At 37.2% G+C, this 23,844-nt stretch overlaps 1 protein-coding gene across 2 annotated transcripts; it reads left to right on the forward strand.

The window, feature by feature from the left end:
* The first annotated feature begins 5,125 nt into the window (after positions 1–5,125).
* On the forward strand, positions 5,126–22,986 carry LOC144955835 (uncharacterized). Of its 2 annotated transcripts, none has more exons than XM_078886035.1 (4): positions 5,126–5,189; positions 10,150–10,302; positions 19,505–19,613; positions 20,829–22,986. In XM_078886035.1, the coding sequence occupies exons 2-4, from the start codon at positions 10,222–10,224 to the stop codon at positions 22,271–22,273; spliced, it is 1,635 nt and encodes a 544-aa protein (XP_078742161.1). In that variant the 5' UTR covers positions 5,126–5,189; positions 10,150–10,221; the 3' UTR covers positions 22,274–22,986. The 2 variants fall into 2 exon arrangements, with proteins under 2 accessions (XP_078742161.1, XP_078742163.1); XM_078886037.1 differs by having other exon boundaries at positions 5,148–5,310; positions 20,829–22,767.
* Positions 22,987–23,844: the final 858 nt, after the last annotated feature.

Consider the following 23,844-nt stretch of genomic DNA (forward strand, 5'->3'; position numbering starts at 1 on the left):
ATAGGGGGAGGCGTCGCCTCAAGTACAACGACCACATCTCAGTTGTTAGGGGTCTCGTCTCAAGTACAGGGGCCGTAGCTGCTAGGGGCCTCGACTCAAGTGCAGGGACCGTAGCTCAGTTGATAGGGGAAGGGGTCGCCTCAAGTACAACGACCACAGCTCAGTTGTTAGGGGTCTCGTCTCAAGTACAGGGGCCGTAGCTGCTATGGGCCTCGCCTCAAGTGCAGGGACCACAGCTCAGTTGTTAGGGGTCTCGTCTCAAGTACAGGGGCCGTAGCTGCTAGGGGCCTCGACTCAAGTGCAGGGACCGTAGCTCAGTTGATAGGGGGAGGGGTCGCCTCAAGTACAACGACCACAGCTCAGTTGTTAGAGGCCTCGCCTCAAGTACAGCGACCATAGTTCAGCTGATAGGGGCCTCGCCTCAAGTGATGGAACCGTAGGGGGCTGGCCTCAGTTGCAGGGACTGTAGTTCAATTCTTAAGAGCCTCGTCTAAAGTGCAGGAATCATATCACAGTTGATCGGTCCCTCGGCTCAAGTGCAGGAATACTAAGTTCAATAGAGAGAACCATCATCGCCTTCAAGTACAAGATCTGTAGCTCAACTGATAGGCCATCGCTTTCTAGTACAACACTCGTAGCTCAATGCGAGCGATCTATATTAACTTTCCATGTGCTCGAGGTCATTTGTCACATTGCAATATGTGCTCAAAGTGACCCAAATGGTAAAAAGTGCTCACAGCTTTCAAAAATATATAACATCACGAATGGTCATTTTGTTCAGTTTGACACATGTGTATGTTTACAACTTTCATAAACAAAGCAGCGTGTTTACATTTTAAAAGAAGTATTCAATCGTTGGACAGCAACAAATCATGTGATCGATGACCTGGTTGGACGAAAACATGAATATAGATCGCTCCCATTGTGGGGGGATCGGTATCAATTCCGTATTAGTCGCATTTTTTCTTACCTCTCCCTGAATCCAGAAGTTAGATCTCGAGGACAGTCAGCTGATATGTCATTCATCCCCAAGGAGTTGACCTTCATAAGCTTCAAGGTCATTTCTCAAAGCTGCTCACTGTTTGCATTTCATTCACTTCATGTTTCTAAATTGATTGTATCAAATTTATTTCTTTCTTATAACATTGGGTAATGTAAATGGTGCTGCTCGAAGCTCGAAGAAATAAATAACAATGTGAAATTGAGTGTAAGCCTCAATTTAATATACGAAATCAGATAAAATGGACGTTTCGGGTTTCATCTTAACAACGACACTATCACATTATCTCATTCATCTGCAGTGTTTCATTCATCTTGTTTTCTTTGATAAAGGGGAAACTCAAAACGTCCATTTTATCTGTTTTCTTATATTAATTGAAGCTTACATTCAATTTTACACTGTTATTTATTTCTTATAACATTGGAAGATCATTATTTCGTGACCAATGAATTACCTATCCACTTCCATCTAATGATTTGGAAATCTGGTTCCCCCGATTTCTTGTTTTATCTCTTTGAATATATTTTTGCGGTTGAATGGTTCATCATCATCATTGCCTTTTTCACCCTGGGTCAGGATATAGGCCACAGACAAAGTTTCTATCCTTCTCTATCCCGAGCTAACTTTTTTGTCTCGTTCCATGTCTTAGTACTTCTCTGTATTGTCCTTCATAAATTCTGTAATTGCAGAAACTCTTCGGCTGAAAAAGGGTTTGATTTGTTCAGCTGCGTTTCTGTAACAATTTGAGCTTTGCGGAAGGTGTATTAATCCCTCGACAACCCCCAACCCGGAGGACCAGGTGACTCAAAAAAAAAGGTGGAATCACACACCATTAGTCGCCTTTTACGACACGCTGGCTTGGCGTTGGGCTATTCTTGACCCTCTCAGTTGAGGAACACTGGACACTACACGGGGAAGGTTGAATTGTGAGGCCCGGAAACATACTTTTATTTTATATTAGGCCATATCCAATAAACGTGATTATAGTTAGTGCTTTTTCCCTAACAAGCAGAAAATATAACAAACATGACAAACACCCCCACCCCCCTCCCCCGTCTCAAAATGGTATTATGTCTTGTTGAATCCGACATTTGAAATTGAATTCAAAATTAAAAGCAAATAAGAGGAAATAAACTTTTAGTTGGTTGCAATGTACGATATTATCTTACTTTTCCTCAACGAGTTGGAATCATCACCAAGTTTCCTATTCTTTGCTATAAATTCGAACCCAATACCTATCTCACCTCGATATAATTCCGCTTTGAGTTGATAGGTGACATTTTACAAGACAGAACATGAAGCCTGTAATGAAGAAAAACATGAAGAATGTAAAGCCGAAACATGTAGCATGTAAAGACAAAACATGAAGCCTGTAAAGAGAAAACATGAAGCCTGTAACGACGAAACATGAAGCATATAAAGCCGAAACATGTAGCATTTGAAGTCAAAACATGAAGCCTGTAATGACGAAACATGAAGAATGTAAAGCCGAAACATGTAGCATGTAAAGACAAAACATGAAGCCTGTAAAGAGAAAACATGAAGCCTGTAATGACGAAATATGAAGCTTATAAAGCCGAAACATGTAGCATGTAAAGTCAAAACAAGAAGCTTGTAAAGAGAAAACTTGAAGCCTGTAAAGACAAAACATGAAGCAATTGAAGATAAAGCATGAAGCATGTAAAGACAAAACATGAAGCAATTGAAGATAAAGCATGAAGCATGTAAAGACAAAGCATGAAGCCTGTAAAGAAAGAACATGAAGCCTGTGAAGATGAACATGAAGCATGTAATGACGAAACATGAAGCATGTTTTCTCTTTACAGGCTTCATGTTTTGTCTTTACATGCTACATGTTTCGGCTTTACATTCTTCATGTTTTTCTTCATTACAGGCTTCATGTTCTGTCTTGTAAAATGTCACCTATCAACTCAAAGCGGAATTATATCGAGGTGAGATAGGTATTGGGTTCGAATTCTTTCTAAAATCCTTGAAAAAGTTGTACTCAGACGTCTTTCACAACATCTCCATGAAAACAATCTATGGGAAAAATTTCAGTCAGCTTATCGTTCTTACCACAGCACAGAAACTGCTCTGTGCTGTGTTGCGAGTGATTTGCTTGATGTTTTAGATAAAGGTTCTGTTTCTCTTCTGACATTGTTAGACCTTTCGGCGGCGTTTGATACTATTGATCACGGTATTCTCATTAAACGACTTAATATAACCTTTGGCTTGTCTGGGACTGTCTTGCAGTGGTTTGAATCTTATTTAGATGGCAGAAAGCAACAGGTTATGATTTTAGATAAACTTTCTCGTCAACATACATTGTCTTTTGGTGTTCCTCAAGGCTCTGTTTTGGGTCCAATTCTTTTTGTTTTGTATACTTCTCCATTATCTAATGTCATCACTGGTCATGGGCTGCGCTATCATCTCTATGCAGATGATACGCAACTTTATGCTACTGATAAAACTAAAAATCTCGAAAATATTGTGAAACGTGTGGAAGAATGTGTGACGGATGTGAAAGAGTGGATGGATGCAAACAAGTTGAAAATGAATGAGTCAAAAACAGAAGTGATGATTGTGGGAAATAGAGGGCAGTTGAAGGTGAATGATGGTCTTGAGGTGTTGATTGGGGGTGAAAAGATCAAAGTTTCAAAGACTGTGAAAAATTTGGGTGTCTATTTTGATTCAGAAATGAAAATGTCAGCTCACATTTCTGCTCTCTGTAAATCTTTATACTTTCAATTGAAGAAAATCAGTTCGATCCGTCAGTATATTGCAATTGGAACATGTAAAACATTGGTTGTTTCCCTCATTTTTTCGAAACTAGACTATTGTAACTCGCTGCTTGTCAACTTGCCTCAGGCTTCTATTAAACAATTGCAACTACTGCAAAACAGTGCAGCAAGATTAGTTTTTGGCAAAAAAAAAATTTGATCATGCAACCCCTTTGTTGGCCTCTCTCCACTGGTTGCCCATTGAAAAGCGCACATATTACAAAGCAGCGTGTCTTGTTTATAAGTGTTTGGCTGGTATAGCACCGGCATATCTCACAGATCACGTGGTCATGTGTAAATTTGAAAATTACACTTTAAGATCATGTAATGACCAAACGAAAATTTCGGAAAAAAGATCAAGAACAAAATTTGGTGATAGATCGTTTGCTTGTTTCGGCCCAAGATTTGGAATGAACTACCACGTGGTCTGAGGGAGTGCAAGTCTTTACCTACTTTTAAAAAGAATCTCAAGACACATTTTTACTGTATTTGTTTTTCTTGACTCTATATGAATCCTTGATTTGGCTATGAATTGTTATTGTTGTTGTTATTTTATTTTTTTATTTTTTCACTTAAAATTGATATTTATATTGTAAAGTGCCCAGAGCTTGTGTTTTACACGAGAATGAGCGCTATATAAATGTGTATTATTATTATTATTATTATTATTATGTACAGATCAAAGCGGATATTATCGTATCCATCGTTAACTCATAGCCTGACACTGACCAAAAAATGACGTCAAAATGCCAGTATTTGGCCACAAAAGAAAACAAATCGCGAGTTGTATTCAAGAGTTCAACCAATGGGACCACTTGTTTCCATGAACATTACAAACGACAACTCACTAGGCGGTAAAAAAAACAACAAATAATGACATCAAAATGCCAGTCTTTTTGGATTTCAGTGTCAGGCAAAAAACATAACGATGGCTGCGGTATCAGGCCATAACTTTACGAAGGCCACGGTGTCACGCTATAAGTTAACGATGGCTTCGCTGATATTGACCAAAAAATGACGTCAAAATGCCCGTCTTTGGCCACAAAAGAAAACAAATCGTGAGTTGTATTCAATAGTTCAACCAATAGGACCACTTGTTTCCATGAGCTCTACTAACGACAACTCACTAGACGGTGCAAAATCCAAATAATGACGTCAAACTGCCAGTCATTTTCGGTTTCAGTTTCAGGCTTTAACTTTACAATGGCTACGATATGATCTTCAATACTAATTTTTATACCACACTCACCATTGTGTTATAATTTGTCCATAAAATGTATCAGCCATAAAAACAAACTGGTTAATTGTTACTGATTTTTATTACTAGTCATAACGGGTATAAATACGCACAGCTCTTGTCAGTATGAGTGAAACTCTTTTAACACACGAAATAAAAACTCGGGATAGAAGTAACAATAGACATCATAACTTGAACCAATGAATTAATAATATGAATATTATTTATTTCCACTTGGGTTTTAGCAAAACTTCAAAACTCTAATGCGCAGTTTTATATTATCGGTTGACTTGGTGTGAATATGTTTGAGATGTTCGATTATTCATGAGGAAACCTGTGATATATATATATATATATATATATATATATATATATATATATATATATATATATATATATATATATATAATGCAAATTTTCACTCACATTTTTTTTGGCCGAGACGACTCGTTTCCACCAAGTACCCACCAACACTCATAAATATATATATATGATGTGCTTTTGGCTAAGAAACTCAACGCATTGCGATCCGGAAATATAACTGACAAATACACAATACTATGTGTAATCTTGAACGTTTATAGTCTGGTTAAAACAGTTTAGTGAGAATTAACCAGTAGATTTTTGACCAATCAAAACATGGAATTTGTAACACACCTTCACACGTGCTCGGACAAACATGGTTGTTTATTTGTTTTTATACTGCCAAATGGGTGAATAATTATCACACAATTTCCTAGATTATTATATGAACGTTTTAGTTTACACATAGTTTTCTGTATTGGTTCTATTGATCAAACGGTTGAACTGTTGGTGTTTTACTTATACACATCGAGAGTAAAACCTGTGTAGTGTGCTATGTTTACAAATCATTGGCGTTGTTAAAACTATGAATATGTCCAAGAGGCGTGGTTATCTAGATGTCTATTACTTGAAAATGTCGATGGCAATAAAACAATAACAAAGACTTGAGTAAGGTACACTTCGTTCTATCTATAAATAGAATGCGATTGGCCAAGGAGTTCACAACATTGCCATCCGGAAGTATAACGGACCAACACACAAGCTCTGTGTAACCATGAACGTTTATAGTCAGGTTAATACAGTTTAGTGAGAACAACTCACAAACGCGGATGGCAAAAACAATAACAAAGGCCTGAGTGACGTCATCTTCGAACTATCTATAGCCTTTTTTGGGTGTTCTTTTTTATAGGAAAAGCGTGAAAGAATGTATGCGCTTTGTGGTGAAGAAATTTGACACTCGGCATACGACTTTAGAGTCCAGTGTCCAACCGTAGCCATCGTTAACATATAGCCTGACACTAGAACCGTAGCCATCGTTAACATTTAGCCTGACACTAGAACCGTAGCCATCGTTAACATATAGCCTGACACTAGAACCGTAGCCATCGTTAACATATAGCCTGACACTAGAACCGTAGCCATCGTTAACATTTAGCCTGACACTAGAACCGTAGCCATCGTTAACATATAGCCTGACACTAGAACCGTAGCCATCGTTAACATATAGCCTGACACTAGAACCGTAGCCATCGTTAACATATAGCCTGACACTAGAACCGTAGCCATCGTTAACATAAAGCATGACACTAGAACCGTAGCCATCGTTAACATATAGCCTGACACTAGAACCGTAGCCATCGTTAACATAAAGCATGACACTAGAACCGTAGCCATCGTTAACATATAGCCTGACACTAGAACCGTAGCCATCGTTAACATATAGCCTGACACTAGAACCGTAGCCATCGTTAACATATAGCTTGACACAAGAAACCTCTCGGACTGGCAGTTTACGTCATTTTTTAGGTTTGTGTAACGTCTAGTGAGTTGTCGTTAGTAGAGCTCAAGGAAACAAGTTATTTCATTGGTTGAACTATTGAATACAACTCACGATTTGTTTTCTTCTGTGGCCAAAGACTGGCATTTTGACGTCATTTTTTTGGTCAGTGTCAGGCTATAGATAGAATGCGCTTGGCCAAGGAGTTCACAACATTGCCATCCGGAAGTATAACGGACCAACACACAAACTCTGTGTAACCATGAACTTTTATAATCTGGTTAATACAGTTTAGTGAGAACAACTCACAAACGCGGATGGCAAAAACAATAGGTCATTTGATTCAGCTTGACACATGGGTATGTTTATAACATTTGTAAACAAAGCAGCGTGTTTACATTTGTTATGTAATATCCAATCGTTGGACAGCAACAAATCATGTGATTGATGACCTGGTTGGACGAAAACATGAATATAGATCGCTCCCATTGAACCCTGGACCTTCGAATTCGAATAGGAGTGTCATTCTACTAGACCACATACCCGCAAATGGCGTCTCGGCCTACGTGTTTATGTTGGCGACCGGGAACCAAATACAAAGGATTATAAGCACATTATGTGGATATAGATAGTTCGAAGTTGACGTCACTCAGGTCTTTGTTATTGTTTTTTGCCATCCGCGTTTGTGAGAACTTCTCATTAATCAGTAATAACCAGACTTTATAAACGTTCATGGTTACACACAGTTTTGTGTGTTGGTCTGTTATACTTCCGGGTGGCAATGTTATGAGCTTCTTAGCCAAGCGCATACTATCTATTGACACGTAGATAATCACGCCTCTGGGACAGTCGTATTCATGTGAACAATGGCAGTGATTGGTAAATATAGATAGTATGCAGTTGACGTCATCAGTTCTTTGTTATTGTTTTTTGCCATCCGCCTTTATGAGTAATTCTCACTAAACTGTATTAACCTGACTATAAACCTACATGGATACACACGGTTTTGTGTGTTGGTCCGTTATACTTCAGGATGGCAATGTTTTGAGGTTCTTCGACAAGCGCATACTATCTATAGCAAACTAGGACATGTTTTATTATCGAATGTGTGTGTCTAAGTAAAATACCCACTGTTCTACTGCGTGATCAATAAAACCAAAGAGTGTGTAGGGTAACGTAGTTACCAAGAGCTCTCACTTTTCTTAACCGCAATGCTATTGTCTCGTGCCAGGCGAGACAGCGAGGTGGGTGTGCTCCGCGTGTATCATGCGCGCTGGGCTTACTGATACAATGAAGAAAATACGAGTAGAAGACGGAAGATCCGTGGCTTCACCAAAAGCGGGAAGTGAGAGCTCTAGGTAACATAACAATCGTTACCTACACGCATTTTGATATAACCAACACAGAAAATTATGTTTAAACTTTAAACGAGAAAATCTGATCGAGAAAATCGTGTGATAATTGGTCCATCTGGCGACATAAGAAAATAATCATCAGAGACAGGTCGACTTCATTCACTTATTGTTTTATAAAAAAAAACAACTATGTTTGTCCGAACACGTGTGAAGGTGTGTCACAAATTCCATGTTTTGATTGGTCAAAAATCTACTAGTTAATTGTGTAATATAGATAGAACAAGATTGACGTCAATCAGTTCTTTGTTATTGTTTATAGCCATCCATCTTTATGAGAAGTTCTCACTAAATAGCATTAATCAGACTATAAACGTTTAAGGGCTAACCCAGGCGGCAGACTGATTCCGGCCACCCGGCACTACCGTCCTCTGCCGTCTTCCGTATAAAGACGTCGGGAACTGACAAAACACTAAGAATAAAGAGAAGAGCCGCTAGACCTACCCATACCAAACTCGAAAAAAAAAAACGGAAGAGGACGTGCGGTGCTTGATATGGGTAGGTCTAGCTGCTCTTCTCTTTATCTTTATTCCTAGTATCTTGTCCGTGCCCGACGTCTTTATCCGGAAGACGTCAGAGGAAGGCAGTGCCGGGTCGTCGGATTCAGTCTCCGGTGTGGGTTAGCCCTAAGGTTACACAATGTTCTGTGTGCTGGTACGTCACATCCGGTTGGCGGATCCTGTGAGTTTTCTAACTAACCGCAGTGCATGACTACAAAACGGTGTAATACACATTCAAAATAGACTTTGACAATCACGTTTTTTATCCATAGTCTTATATTTATGACACATTCACAAATTAATGATTTTTTAGATATCAGAGCTAACACCATTGAGAAATACAGATAGTATGCGCTTGGCTCACAACATTGCCATCCCGAAGTATAACGGACCAACAAACAAAACTATGAGTAACAATGAACTTTTATAGTCTGGTTAATATAGTTTAATGAGAATTACTCATAAACGCGGATGGCAAAACACAATAACAAAGACCTGAGTGACGTCAACTTCCATACCGTTGTTGTTCTTCACATTCAAAATAAATAGTCGTTGACAATAACAGTTGAGAACACAAGTGTGACGTCAAAAAAAAACAACCAGTACCAATCTCAAAGGAAGTGTAAAACCACTCTTCCGGAGGACTGAATACATACTTTGTGTAATTGATCGTCTATTTTCAGAGTGATAGCACCTTATTTTCTAGTCTAAATATATACTGGTCGTTAATAAAGATCCTTCATCCTCCTCTTATTATATGTCCTGCAACTCTAATAATCTGCCTATACACACTGACTGCTATTAAAATAGTCATGTCACCTTTTGATTTCATGTGAAACCTTTTTTTTCATATTTAATCCTCCGAATAGGGCTGGTTATATACACACTTCCAAGGAGTTTGGAACCGGAAAAGTAGAAGGTATAAAGTAAAATGTCACGACTTTTCTGTCCTATTGCCAGTTCACAATCAAAGTATTTTAATTGCACACTTATTTACAACGGTACGTGTAGTAAACTATCACACTATAACACATCGATTACTCAATAAACTTGATTCACCAGTCATAATCCCAATAGGCTTCAACAGTCCTGACGTCATTTGCCTCGTAATGACGCAAAGTAGCTTAGCAACTGGTTCTAAACTAATCGGAACAATGGCGGACGCCCTTATGGAATATTTCTCCAACGAGCATAAAATTGTATCCAGAGGAGAAAAATACTATAAATCTGATCATATTTTGAAATTTATACATTCAGATCACACGACATGTGAAAAAGTTCTAGCCAGCATGAAGAATAAAAAGTACCGATTTTCTTTGTTTAGAACCAAGCTGCTTGTTGCTAGACGGACGTGACGTCAGATTATTGAATCCTATTCCTTTTATTAAATTTCACATTTATCTCCCTTTGACAAAAAAGGCTAGTGACTCGATAGGCAAAACTTAAAGCTTATCAATGCGTAACTCAGTGCTGCTATAATATCAAGGAAACATGGCGGCCAGGCTGGGATTTCTCTTGATATCAGTAGTGGCTTCTGCGATCTACGGGAGAACCATTGGTGACGCATGCTGGGTAAGTTGTTGTAGGATTCAAAACTCCAACCTGATATTTGTCACTCATCAACTCAAAACAGTATTATCTCAGTGTGATTTAGATTTTATAAACGATGAATTTATTAATTAAATAAATTTATACATATATATATATATATATATATATATATATATATATATATACATACATACACACATAGATATATATATATATATTATATATATATATATATATATATATATATATATGTCACAGTAAAGATTGTTCACAATTATCTTATTAAATTTTATTTTATTAAGAACTGAATTCATCTCACTCCAGTTATATTTCGGTAGGCTTAGATAAACTTTACCTTCTAATATTAGATCGTCTTTCCTTTTATAGCCTTCCCTCGAATTAATTTCTAATTAGTGAATACTTTTCGTTCTACATTCTGTCACGTAGCCACTTATTATAAAAGCTGATAGGTCTAACACTCTACACTCACTTTCTCTCCACAATCTATGCCGGACGGCCAGTCACTCTATTCCTATATATATATACTGGAAGATTTTTATCTTTTGGGACTTTGTAGATATTATATCTACACCATTAAGACGCCGGAGCTTTTAACTTTGATTGTATAATCTTCAAGGATCAAACCCAAGCCCGCTGTACTACACTATAACCTCTTACCAATTGCCTGGAAGTGGAATTTTACGAGTCCAATCCTGTTATCAGAGGAATAGATCATCCAAGCCCATCAACTGCCTGGAAACGTAAACTTACGAACCTGACATACTATCATAAGTTACGTAAAATATTCATATCTCTATTTGTAACTGCCACGATCACTGTTTATCTCTTTTAATTAAATTTCATCATTATTTTTATTTCATTGTAAACAAATCGTTAATTGTTTTTCATTTATAGTAACTAGTAAATTCTGGGGCCTCATTCTACATATATCTTTATGCATAGTCGAGTAGCTCTTTACTCACTTGAGACCATGACATTGTGGAGGGGACACATATAAAGAATTGAATTTATTTAGTTACATATATCTATTTCATCTAACTTTAAAGTTTAAATTGTAAAACTCTTAATTGCCCCACTTGATCATATTTTAATTGAACTCCCTATTTACAGGTTTATTTTTTTTTCTTTTTCATTTCTTCATTTAAATGGAATAGCAATTTATCCATTCATTCTTTCATTCAAATTGAATAGCATTTTATTGATTCATTCCGTCATTCATTTATTCATTTATAAATTATTCATTCATTCATTGTTCATTCATTTATTCATTCATTCATTCATTCATTCATTCATTCATTCATCCATTCATTCGTTTATTCACTCATTTATCCAATCATTCATACATTTATTCCTCCCTTCATTCTTTCATTCATACATTATCCATTCATTCATTCATTTATTCACTCAGTTTTTCATTCATTCATTCATTCCTTGTCCACTTTGTTATTATATCACTCATTTCATTTTGTTGTTTGCCTCATTCATGAATTGTTTTCAATATGTTTACATTCCATAACGATTCATTCACCTATCATCCAATCACTCAGTGTTGTGAACACATTTTGGAACTATTGTAAATCTTACGATATTTTATTGTTTTGTATTTCAGACATCACTGCTAAACACTCTTCAATGCCTAATTACAATTGTTGAACAACCATTGAACAAGAGAGAGGTCCCAGCCACGAACTGAGTTGGTAAATATATCCTTCATTATTCTCTTTTACATGAGTTGGGCATCACATAGTAACTATAGACATCGTGATTTGTTTTGCATAGTGATTTGTTTTAAATGCATTTTTGGCATATTACTGTTACCGAAAACCACTTATATATTATGTTCTGAAAAGTGAGTCTTTAAAAACTAAATAATAATAAAAGGAGTCTACTAGCCGTCGTGTTATATTTAGTGATAGATAACTTGGGATTATTTTGGCATCCTATTATTGTTATCACACTCTAGTATATTAGCGTCATTGCGAATAATTGTACACAAACTAACGACGAGTCACACACATTGGTGATACATTTTTCGTAGTAACATAGTTTAGAGTACACGCGATTGACACATTGTTATTGACACAAGTCATAATAACTCCGCATTGTATTGACACATTGCTTTATAAGATATAACGATAAAAGGCATCAAATTCAACATACATAATAAGTTGAAATAAGAGAGAGAGATTTCTAAAAATAGAACAGTTCATTCCAGTAAGTGTAAATAAATAAAACAGTCAGTAACAGTATCCTGTCAATATAATATATATAAAACATCGTAACTAATTTATTGCAACATGGAAGCATATAAAAGATACTTAAGTCTCGCAAAGGACTTAGAAATACCCCAGGAAAGAATATTTTCATGGTGCGAAGAGAAAGTAAAAGAAGAAAAAGAACATGAAGAAAGAATTCGTAGAGAAGAAAAAGAACACGAAGAAAGAATTCGTAGAGAAGAAAATGAAGAAAGAATTCGTAGAGAAGAAAAAGAACACGAAGAAAGAATTCGTAGAGAAGAAAATGAAGAAAGAATTCGTAGAGAAGAAAAAGAACACGAAGAAAGAATACGTAGAGAAGAACGAGAAGAAAGAGTCCAAGAAAGGGAACTAAAAAGACAAATAGCTTTAGCAGAAGAAGAAACCAAAAGGACCCAAATGATGCTGGAAATTGAAAAAACAAAAACCGGTCATGAAAGAAAACATAATAATAGTGATGAATTTTTCGTGAAACTTCCACGCATGCCAACATACGATGAACGCTCAGACTGTCTAGAATCCTTCTTACACCGATTCGAAGTTCAGGCTAAAGGTTATCGTTGGCCAGAAAGCAAATGGGCCACAGCCTTGATTAACTGCTTATCTGGAGAACCGCTAAAAGTTTTCTATACCTTAACAACTGAAGATGCAGATGATTATGGTAAAATTAAAGACGCTCTACTAAAAAGATTTAGATTAACGGAAGATGGTTACCAGGAAAGGTTTCACACTGCAAAACCGGAAAGTGGAGAAGACTTTAATACATTCGTGAACCGAATTACTCAATTTCTAAATCGGTGGCTTGAGTTGGCAAACGTAAAACAAGACGACTTTGCAGGCCTTTACTATCTCACGCTGAAGAATCGAATCTATCAAGCTTGCAACCCAGATTTAGTCGCATTCTTTAAAGAGAGAAAGCCAGAAAACTTGGACAAATTAAAAATCTACGCAGAAAACTTTAACAGCGCACATCCATTGACACCCCTTAGCAGAACATTGAAGGAACCATACTACGCTGCCGCTGCTCAGAGTCCAGGTACACCTAAAGTTCAGTACTCAAATAGAACGAGCCGATCAATCACTCGGAACACGCAAGTGAAACAGGATGACCATAGTAACAAACCATGGAACAAACAGTTCAATAGAGACCATAGCCGACCCTATCAAAACAAAACAAGAAATAGCACTGACAATAATACTGAGTATAAGAAAACCAACAAACCTATAATTAAATGTCAATATTGTGGAATGAAAGGCCACACAGCAGACAAATGTTACAAAATCGTGGGATATCCGAAAGAAACTGCAAATGCATCACTCCAAACCAGTGTAAATAATCAGACACGAATAATGTCAGGAGAAAATATAAATGTGTATTGCGTGAAAGGTATGTCACTTTTAACACAAACTCACAAATCAGGATCGCTATTTTTTTGTGAAGGCAAAGCTAATGGAACTGATTGCAAAATATTGAGAGACACAGGATGCAGTACAGTAGGAATAAAAGCATCTTTGATCAATGACGAAGACAAAACTGGAAAAACGGTACAATGCATCACATTCAGTGGCACAGTCGAAACCTTTGAAACAGCTAACGTGTACATAGAAACCCCATACTATACAGGAATAGTGGAATGCTGTATACTTCCCAACCCCGTCGCTGATGTTATTGTTGGCAATATAAAAGGTCTTAAAGACAACCCAACAGATGTAAAAGAATGGTCATTAACCCAAGAAACAGCTTGTCTAGCAGAAACAAGAAAGATGACTAAGACAACAGAGAAGCCAATGACTATTTCTCTTGAACCACAACAATTTGACAGGAACACGTTCATTGAAGAACAGAAAAAGGACCCGACTTTAACATCATATTTCAATATCGCAAACAAAGGGACGAAATCAAAAGTTGAATACATCATTGAAAAAGATATTCTGTTCAGGTTACATAGGAAAAGAACAAAATAGCTAAACAACTGGTCACGCCGAGTATTTACAGAAACAAAATCCTTGGAATAGCGCACCATTCAATAACTTCTGGACATCTTGGGAGCTCTTCCACATTGAAGAGAATATCCGAGAATTTCACATGGCCTGGAATTACTAAAGACGTCCGAGAATATGTGAAATCGTGTGACACATGCCAAAGAAGAGTCGCAAAAGGCAGAATACCGAGATTGCCATTAGAGACAACCCCAGTTATTGAAAAAGTTTTTCAAAAAGTTGCAATTGACATTATAGGCCCTTTAACAAAATCAGATAGAAACCATACACACATACTAACACTAGTCGATTACGCAACCAGGTGGCCAGAAGCGATAGCATTGAAATCAACTACATCGGATCACATAGCTGAAGCATTGATGACAATTTTTACTAGAATAGGCATACCAAATGAGATACTGTCGGACAATGGACCCCAATTTACATCACATATGATGCATGAAACCATGAAACTCATGGGAATCCAACACTCATTCACAACTCCCTACCACCCCCAAGCAAATGGTCTTTGTGAAAGATTTAATGGCACTCTAAAGAATATGTTAAGAAAAGTGTCAGCAGAAAAACCAGATGATTGGGACAGATACTTACCAGCAATCCTATTTGCATATAGAGAAATACCCCAAGAATCTACAGGCTACTCCCCATTTGAGTTGATGTATGGACGATCACCTCGCGGCCCGATCAATATAGTAGCCGACATTTGTAAAGGGAATGAGGAGGACAATAACGAAATTATGTTTGCTTACGAATATGTAAGAAATCTGAAAGACAGAATAGAGGATACATGTAAGCTAGCACAGGAATCCGTCACTAAAAAAGCAGAGAAATACAAGGAATACTCCGATAGAAAAAGCAAGTCAAGAAAATTTGAGATTGGTGACAAAGTACTAATACTCTTACCCGATGACTCGAGTAAACTTTTAGCTACATGGAAAGGACCATTCAAAATAACAGCAGTAAAATCTAATGTTAATTACGAGATTAAAATTAACAACACAACAAAGACATTCCATGCAAACATGCTAAAAAAATATTTCGATAGAGACAGATTATCACAACCAATATTTAACCATGTTGAAGCTGCAAATGCAGGATTAATCATACCGTTGGTCATGGGACACAGACACCCGAGACAGAAAAACAAACAAAAATCGCACAATTGCAACCACCTAAGACAAAAAAAGAAGTACGCAAAGTACTTGGGCTCCTAAATTTTTACAGGAAATACATTTACAACTTCGCGCACATCGCGACACCGCTAACAAATCTGACAAAGAATGGGTCACCGAACAAAATTGTTTGGACAGAAGTGTGTCAGAATAGCTTTAACCAATTAAAGGCATTACTCTGTTCAGAACCAATTCTTAAATTACCCGACATATCAAAAGAATTCGTTGTAAGAACTGACGCGTCTGATAAGTGCATCGCAGGTGTACTATTACAGGAGCATGAGGGAACTCTAATGCCTTGCTTATATGCAAGCAGAAAATTATTGGACAGAGAATCACGATACTCTGTAATAGAGCGTGAAGGACTGGCCATCGTCTTTGCTTTAAAGACATTCAGCAGATATCTACTGCTAAAAGAGTTTGTGGTCGAAACGGACCATAAACCACTCACGTACATAAGAAATAACAAAATGAATAATAGTAGAGTACTAAGGTGGAGTCTATTTTTGCAAAATTACTCTTTCAGTATCTCTCACATACCAGGCTGTGAAAATATTCACGCCGATCTACTTTCTCGATTAGTATAAACACATGAGAAGGGTATAACTTAACCTCCCATGCATACTGTTAGTTACCTCGCAAATTATGCCAAATCAGAACGCACAATTTCGATAATTTTATTTGTAAACATGATGACCCAACTTAATGTAACATTGAGTATTGTTTGGATATATATACCATACCCATTCATGATTTGAGAAATCTTCTCTTTATCTATTATTGTTATGAATTTTCACTCATTTATGATTAATAATTGAAATGTCAATATTCCATTTACATTTTCATTCATTTCATTCAGAAAATTACCTTCATATCATCGACTTAAATCATGCTTCATTGCCATCACTATTGTTTATCACAATGATTTGTAATCACATTGCCATCATGTCGTTCATCACAATGATTTGTAATCACAATCTTTCATTGTTATTGTCGCCCATTCATATACCTACGTTAATATAAACATTTCCATGGCTAGTTAATAAATAATTTAATTGTAGCACAAATCATAACAATGGATTAATGCTAGAGTATCATGATAGTAAATTTACTTCCGTTTGTAAAATCTATCTTTCCCATAATGGTTAAAGAGTATATTTTAAACGTGGGTGGGGGGTGTCACAGTAAAGATTGTTCACAATTATCTTATTAAATTTTATTTTATTAAGAACTGAATTCATCTCACTCCAGTTATATTTCGGTAGGCTTAGATAAACTTTACCTTCTAATATTAGATCGTCTTTCCTTTTATAGCCTTCCCTCGAATTAATTTCTAATTAGTGAATACTTTTCGTTCTACATTCTGTCACGTAGCCACTTATTATAAAAGCTGATAGGTCTAACACTCTACACTCACTTTCTCTCCACAATCTATGCCGGACGGCCAGTCACTCTATTCCTATATATATATACTGGAAGATTTTTATCTTTTGGACTTTGTAGATATTATATCTACACCATTAAGACGCCGGAGCTTTTAACTTTGATTGTATAATCTTCAAGGATCAAACCCAAGCCCGCTGTACTACACTATAACCTCTTACCAATTGCCTGGAAGTGGAATTTTACGAGTCCAATCCTGTTATCAGAGGAATAGATCATCCAAGCCCATCAACTGCCTGGAAACGTAAACTTACGAACCTGACATACTATCATAAGTTACGTAAAATATTCATATCTCTATTTGTAACTGCCACGATCACTGTTTATCTCTTTTAATTAAATTTCATCATTATTTTTATTTCATTGTAAACAAATCGTTAATTGTTTTTCATTTATAGTAACTAGTAAATTCTGGGGCCTCATTCTACATATATCTTTATGCATAGTCGAGTAGCTCTTTACTCACTTGAGACCATGACATATATATATATGAAAAGAGTTGTATATATATATATATATATATGAAAAGAGTTGTATATATATATATATATGAAAAGAGTTGTATATATATATATATATATGAAAAGAGTTGTATAATATTATTATATATATATGAAAAGAGTTGTAATATATATATATATAATATATGAAAAGAGTTGTATATATATATATATATATATAATATATATATATTATGAAAAGAGTTGTATATATATATATATATATATATATATATATGAAAGAGTTGTATATATATATATATATATATATATATATATGAAAAGAGTTGTAATATATATATATATATATATATATAAAATATATATATATATATATTAAAAGAGTTGTATATATATAAATTATATATATATATATATATATATATATATATATGAAAAGAGTTGTATATATATATATATATATATCAAAAGAGTTGTATATATATATATATATATATATATATATGAAAAGAGTTGTATATATATATATATATATATATATGAAAAGAGTTGTATATATATATATATATATATATATATATATATATATTTCTATTTATATATATAAATATATATACATATATAGATAAACAATTAAATGAATAAAGAATTCCCTTCAATCATCCCTGGGGCCTTTTACAAGGATATGTTGGAATATCTAATATGTCAGCCGCAGTGCAGGGCCGCAAATTGAGCTAAGGAGAGATGACTTGCTCAAGGCGACAAAACAAGACATATTGTCAACCGTTCGAATACTAAGCAAAGACAATACCGCTGACCCGTGCTGTCCCTGATAGTCAATTGAATAATTTCATGTTTTACAGGGGATCATGTGTATATTATCTTAAAGTGACAAAAACTAAAGTAGTATAACAATTCCAGTCATTTACACTTTGAAATATCGATGCTGAATAAAATTCTCACTTGTTGAGAAGTGTGACCCATCGCCCCCAAACGGTATTATGTCGGAACGAACCAGATGCTTAAAAGCCGAATTAAATGTTAAACTGATCAAAAATATAAATTGTTGGCATTAGCACCCTAAAATATGGTATCAATTCTCCTCGATAAAACATACAAACTCAACAGAAGTCTGATATTTCTGGCTATAAATTCAATTTTGAACATCTTAACCATCCCGACTTAATACCGTTTTGAGGCGAAGGGTCACAAATAAGCTTTTCAACAAGACTTCGACGGTTAAAAATAGTTACAGTTGGTTAAAATGTGTGTAGTCCCATTGTTGTGGAACTCGGATGTTGGTAACTGGTCTTGAAAAGAGAATTCGCTTCAACAGTCGTGATGTCACTTCCCTCGTAATGACGCATAGTATCTTAATAACTGGTTCTAAACTATCTGAACAATGGCGGACGCCCCTATGAAAGACTTCTCCGACGAGCATAAAAGTGTATCCAGAGGAGAAAAACATTATAATTCTGATCATGTTTTTAGTTTTATACATTCTGATCACATGACGTATGAAAAAGTTCTAGCCAGCATGAAGAATAAAAAGTATCGATTTTCTTTGTTTAGAACCAAGCTGATCGATGCTGGGTGGACATGACATCAGACTATTGAATTCTATTGAAGCATTTGAAATATGGCGTATGTTATGAGAATTGCACAAGTTTCTTGGAAAGAAAGGGGAAAAAAAGACTACAACAAAATCTTAGAAACTCTCAACATAACACCAACAAAACTCTGAAAACCAACGAATAAGTATACACGCACACATAGCTACCACACATATGCAAACAAAGAATAATAAAAGATAAAACAACAAACAAAGAAAATGAATCATAATATATTCAATAACAATTTTCATTCGCAGAATAAGATAGGAGTTGCTCCCCCTGGAGAAGCACTGTCTCCACCAATACACCGTAGATCTTCCTCAGCATTGCTGTTTGCTGCACAGCGTCAGAATGGGAATATTTCAGGTAAGAATCAGAATATAAATAAAATAGACAAAATAAAAATAAATTTCCCTTTATTCATCCCTATAGGGGAATTTGTCTCTAGGGTCTATTCCAAGGGAAGACTCGAATAACCCAGGCGTTAGCCGCAATGCAGCGCACAAATTGAGCTAAGGCGGCGAGGTAGCTTGCTCAAGACCACACAACGCAGCGGCAGGTGATCGAACTCGGCGCCTTTCAGGTAGGAAGCAAAGACTGAACCGCTGCTGAGGCACGCTGTCCCATAAAAGATGTTGCTGTAATGTGAAACTCGTCGCATCTAAAGGGTGTTATCGCCGTTTGGTTAAGACATAAGTACTCGAAATTGCAGGTCTGATGACTGGACATATGAATAGGCCTGATTTAATTTGTTGTAATGGATAGTATTTGTGTCAGTGCATGACATAACCAGTCGGAAGGTGAAAATTTTGGACTTGCATTTCTTAATTTAAAAAATATGTTTTGCATTTTATGAAGAATATGCTCCCCAGAGCATTGAAATCTTTATTTGAAGTAAATCTTGTGATTTTTCATGAAGTTATGTTCAGATGTATGGGAAAAGTATCCAGCAACTTTTCTCAAATGGCATACTTTTTCAACTCGACTAAGCTATAAAAAATATTTAGAAGTGAAATTAAGTTTTGATATTTCCCGAAGATGTACAAAAAGGGTTGATTTAAACATTTGTGACAAGAACTCATTTTTGATTTGAAAAATTGACCTTCTAACTAAACTTGGTATTATCACAGTTCAAACGTGTTCACCATCCAACTGATTATGTCATTCATTGTATTCGTTGGTTTGAGAGTATATCCATTATGACAATGAGCCCCTAACAATTTGCGTTACCAGACTTGTAAATAAGTACACGTCGTTCAAAAAGCTATCAGTTGAATGTATTATCCTAATCACGAAGCTGGCATCTAGTTTATATGTTTTAGAGCACAATAGATATGATATAACCATTCGTCTTTAGTATTTCATTCATTGTGTTTTGTTAACAAGGAGGAAACCCAGAACATCGTCTCCGTTAATAAATTTCAATCTTCCTCTCTATTTGACCATTGCAATCTATGATAATAGTATTGACACAGTCAGTAACGTAATTTATAGATATAAAAGGATCAAGATTGACGTTTTATAAAATGTTCTCATGCAGGAGACCATTCGTTTGATTGTTTGTTTATCTTTTTTTCCCAGCCAATCAAAAAGAACCTTCGGAACGATCCTTTGATTCTGCCTTACCTGTTGCAAATGGAGATTGTAGATTCCCTGATTCTAGAAGATCCCATGGCATTACAAATGGTAAACCATCAGTAGTTGAAGAATGGTCCTTACCAACTACAGTACTCCATAGTGACTCATATAGACCCAATGTCATACCAACTCGGGCACTCCATAGTGACTCATACATACCCAACGTCACACCAACTCAGGCACTCCAAAGTGACACATATGGACCCAATGTCCCACCAACTCGGGCACTCCAGAGTGACACATATGGACCCAATGTCACACCAACTCAGGCACTCCAAAGTGACACATATGGACCCAATGTCACACCAACTTGGGCACTCCAGAGTGACACATATGGACCCAATGTCATACCAACTCGGGCACTCCAGAGTGACACATATGGACCCAATGTCATACCAACTCGGGCACTCCATAGTGACTCATATGGACCCAATGTCATACCAACTCGGGCACTCCAAAGTGACTCATACATACCCAATGCCACACCAACTCAGGCACTCCATACTGACACATACAGATCCAATGTCCCACCAACTCAGGCACTCCAAAGTGACACATACAGATCCAATGTCCCACCAACTCCATCGCACTATAGTGACTCATATAGATCTAGTGTCACAAAAAATCCAAATCTCCATAGTGACTTATATAGATCAAATGTCACACCCACCCCAAAACCTCCAATCGAGTCACAAGGACCTCCAAATCCTGGTTCTTCAGTGGACACAAATGGACCTCCTGGACCCCCAGGTCCAAATATTGGGGCAGCTCTACCCCCAACACCAGAACTGAACGCACAGTGGCAATGCGATACCTCATCACCACCACCAAAATTGAATTTGGACGACTATAATCGTCCAAATGTCACACCCGAGCCTTCGGTGGACTCAAATGGACCTCCTGGACCCCCAGGACCAAATATTGGGGTTGCTCTACCCCCACCACAACAGCCAAACGCACAGTGGCAATGCGATACCTCATCACCACCACCAAAATTACATTTGGACAGCTATAATCTTCCATCAGTTGACACAACTGGACCTCCTGGGCCTCCAGGTCCAAATATTGGGATTGTTCTACCTCCTCCACCTTCACAATCATTACTCCAACCAACACCACAGTTGGACAATATCGAGGGCCCAAGACTTGGACCTTCAGACGTCACAAATGGACCTCCTGGACCACCAGGTCCAAAAATAATAATAGATGAAAAATCGAGCAATTCACCTAGCGATCTTCCCCCCCCTCCTCCCCCGCCACCTCCAACATCTAATAGAATTATTTCTCTTCTGGCTCTGAACGACACGACTCAGAAACCACAACAACGTCGTCCAGACACTCAAGGGACAAAAATGGACCACGTGAACCCACAGAATCCAATCTATTAAGAGAAAGAACACATGACCTTCTACATGGGATTGCACTACCTCCACTTCCCTCATTATCAACAACACCACGAGGATTACAGTGTGAAGATGACAGTTGTCCGATTGCAAAACCGCCTTCTACACCCCATTCTCTTGCATTAGACTTCTCGTTGAATCAATATTTCGTCACAGATGAAAGCCATAACCCTTTATGTATAACCGCTCTTCCTTCTCCACCTCCTGCAACATCAACACCAATACCACCACCAGGTCTATATGTTGAAACAGATGGGAAATCAACCCCTTCACCTATTATTGCTCCACCTCCTCCTTCACCACCATCTCAGTCAATAGTCTTATCTACACATCCCCCAACATTTGTTCCAACTCCATCACCACGTACCAATGTAATAGATGGGAAATCAACCCCTTCACCTATTAGTGCTCCACCTCCTCCTCCTCCACCACCATCTCAGCCAATAGTCTTATCTACACATCCCCCAACATTTGTTCCAGCTCTATCACCACGTACCAATCTAATAGATGAGAAATCAACCCCTTCACCTATTATTGCTCCACCTCCTCCTTCACCACCATCTCAGTCAATAGTCTTATCTACACATCCCCCAACATTTGTTCCAGCTCCATCATCACGTACCAATCTAATAGATGAGAAATCAACCCCTTCACCTATTATTGCTCCACCTCCTCCTTCACCACCATCTCAGTCAATAGTCTTATCTACACATCCCCCAACATTTGTTCCAGCTCCATCATCACGTACCAATCTAATAGATGAGAAATCAACCCCTTCACCTATTAGTGCTCCACCTCCTCCTTCACCACCATCTCAGTCAATAGTCTTATCTACACATCCCCCAACATTTGTTTCCAGCTCCTATCACCACGTACCAATCTAATAGATGAGAAATCAACCCCTTCACCTATTAGTGCTCCACCTCCTCCTCCACCACCATCTCAGTCAATAGTCTTATCTACACATCCCCCAACATTTGTTCCAGCTCTATCACCACGTACCAATCTAATAGATGAGAAATCAACCCCTTCACCTATTATTGCTCCACCTCCTCCCCCTCACCACCATCTCAGTCAATAGTCTTATCTACACATCCCCCAACATTTGTTCCAGCTCTATCACCACGTACCAATGTAATAGATGGGAAATCAACCCCTTCACCTATTAGTGCTCCACCTCCTCCTCCACCACCATCTCAGTCAATAGTCTTATCTACACATCCCCCATTATTTGTTCCAGCTCTATCACCACGTACCAATCTAATAGATGAGAAATCAACCCCTTCACCTATTAGTGCTCCACCTCCTCCTCCTCCACCACCATCTCAGCCAATAGTCTTATCTACACATCCCCCAACATTTGTTCCAGCTCTATCACCACGTACCAATCTAATAGATGGGAAATCAACCCCTTCACCTATTAGTGCTCCACCTCCTCCTCCACCACCATCTCAGTCAATAGTCTTATCTACACATCCCCCAACATTTGTTCCAGCTCTATCACCACGTACCAATCTAATAGATGGGAAATCAACCCCTTCACCTATTAGTGCTCC

This window comes from Berghia stephanieae, chromosome 10, assembly GCF_034508935.2.
Source record: "Berghia stephanieae isolate SIO BIC M18660-M18661 chromosome 10, UCSD_Bste_1.3, whole genome shotgun sequence".
Classification (NCBI taxonomy): Eukaryota; Metazoa; Mollusca; class Gastropoda; order Nudibranchia; family Aeolidiidae; genus Berghia; species Berghia stephanieae.

Excerpts from the sequence above, each read along its gene's own strand:
- LOC144955835 (XM_078886035.1), top strand. The coding sequence starts at position 10,222 with ATGGCGGCCAGGCTGGGATTTCTCTTGATATCAGTAGTGGCTTCTGCG. Across the intron at positions 10,303-19,504 it reads CCATTGGTGACGCATGCTGG|AATAAGATAGGAGTTGCTCC; the intron begins GTAAGTTGTTGT and ends TTTCATTCGCAG. Across the intron at positions 19,614-20,828 it reads TCAGAATGGGAATATTTCAG|CCAATCAAAAAGAACCTTCG; the intron begins GTAAGAATCAGA and ends TTTTTTTCCCAG.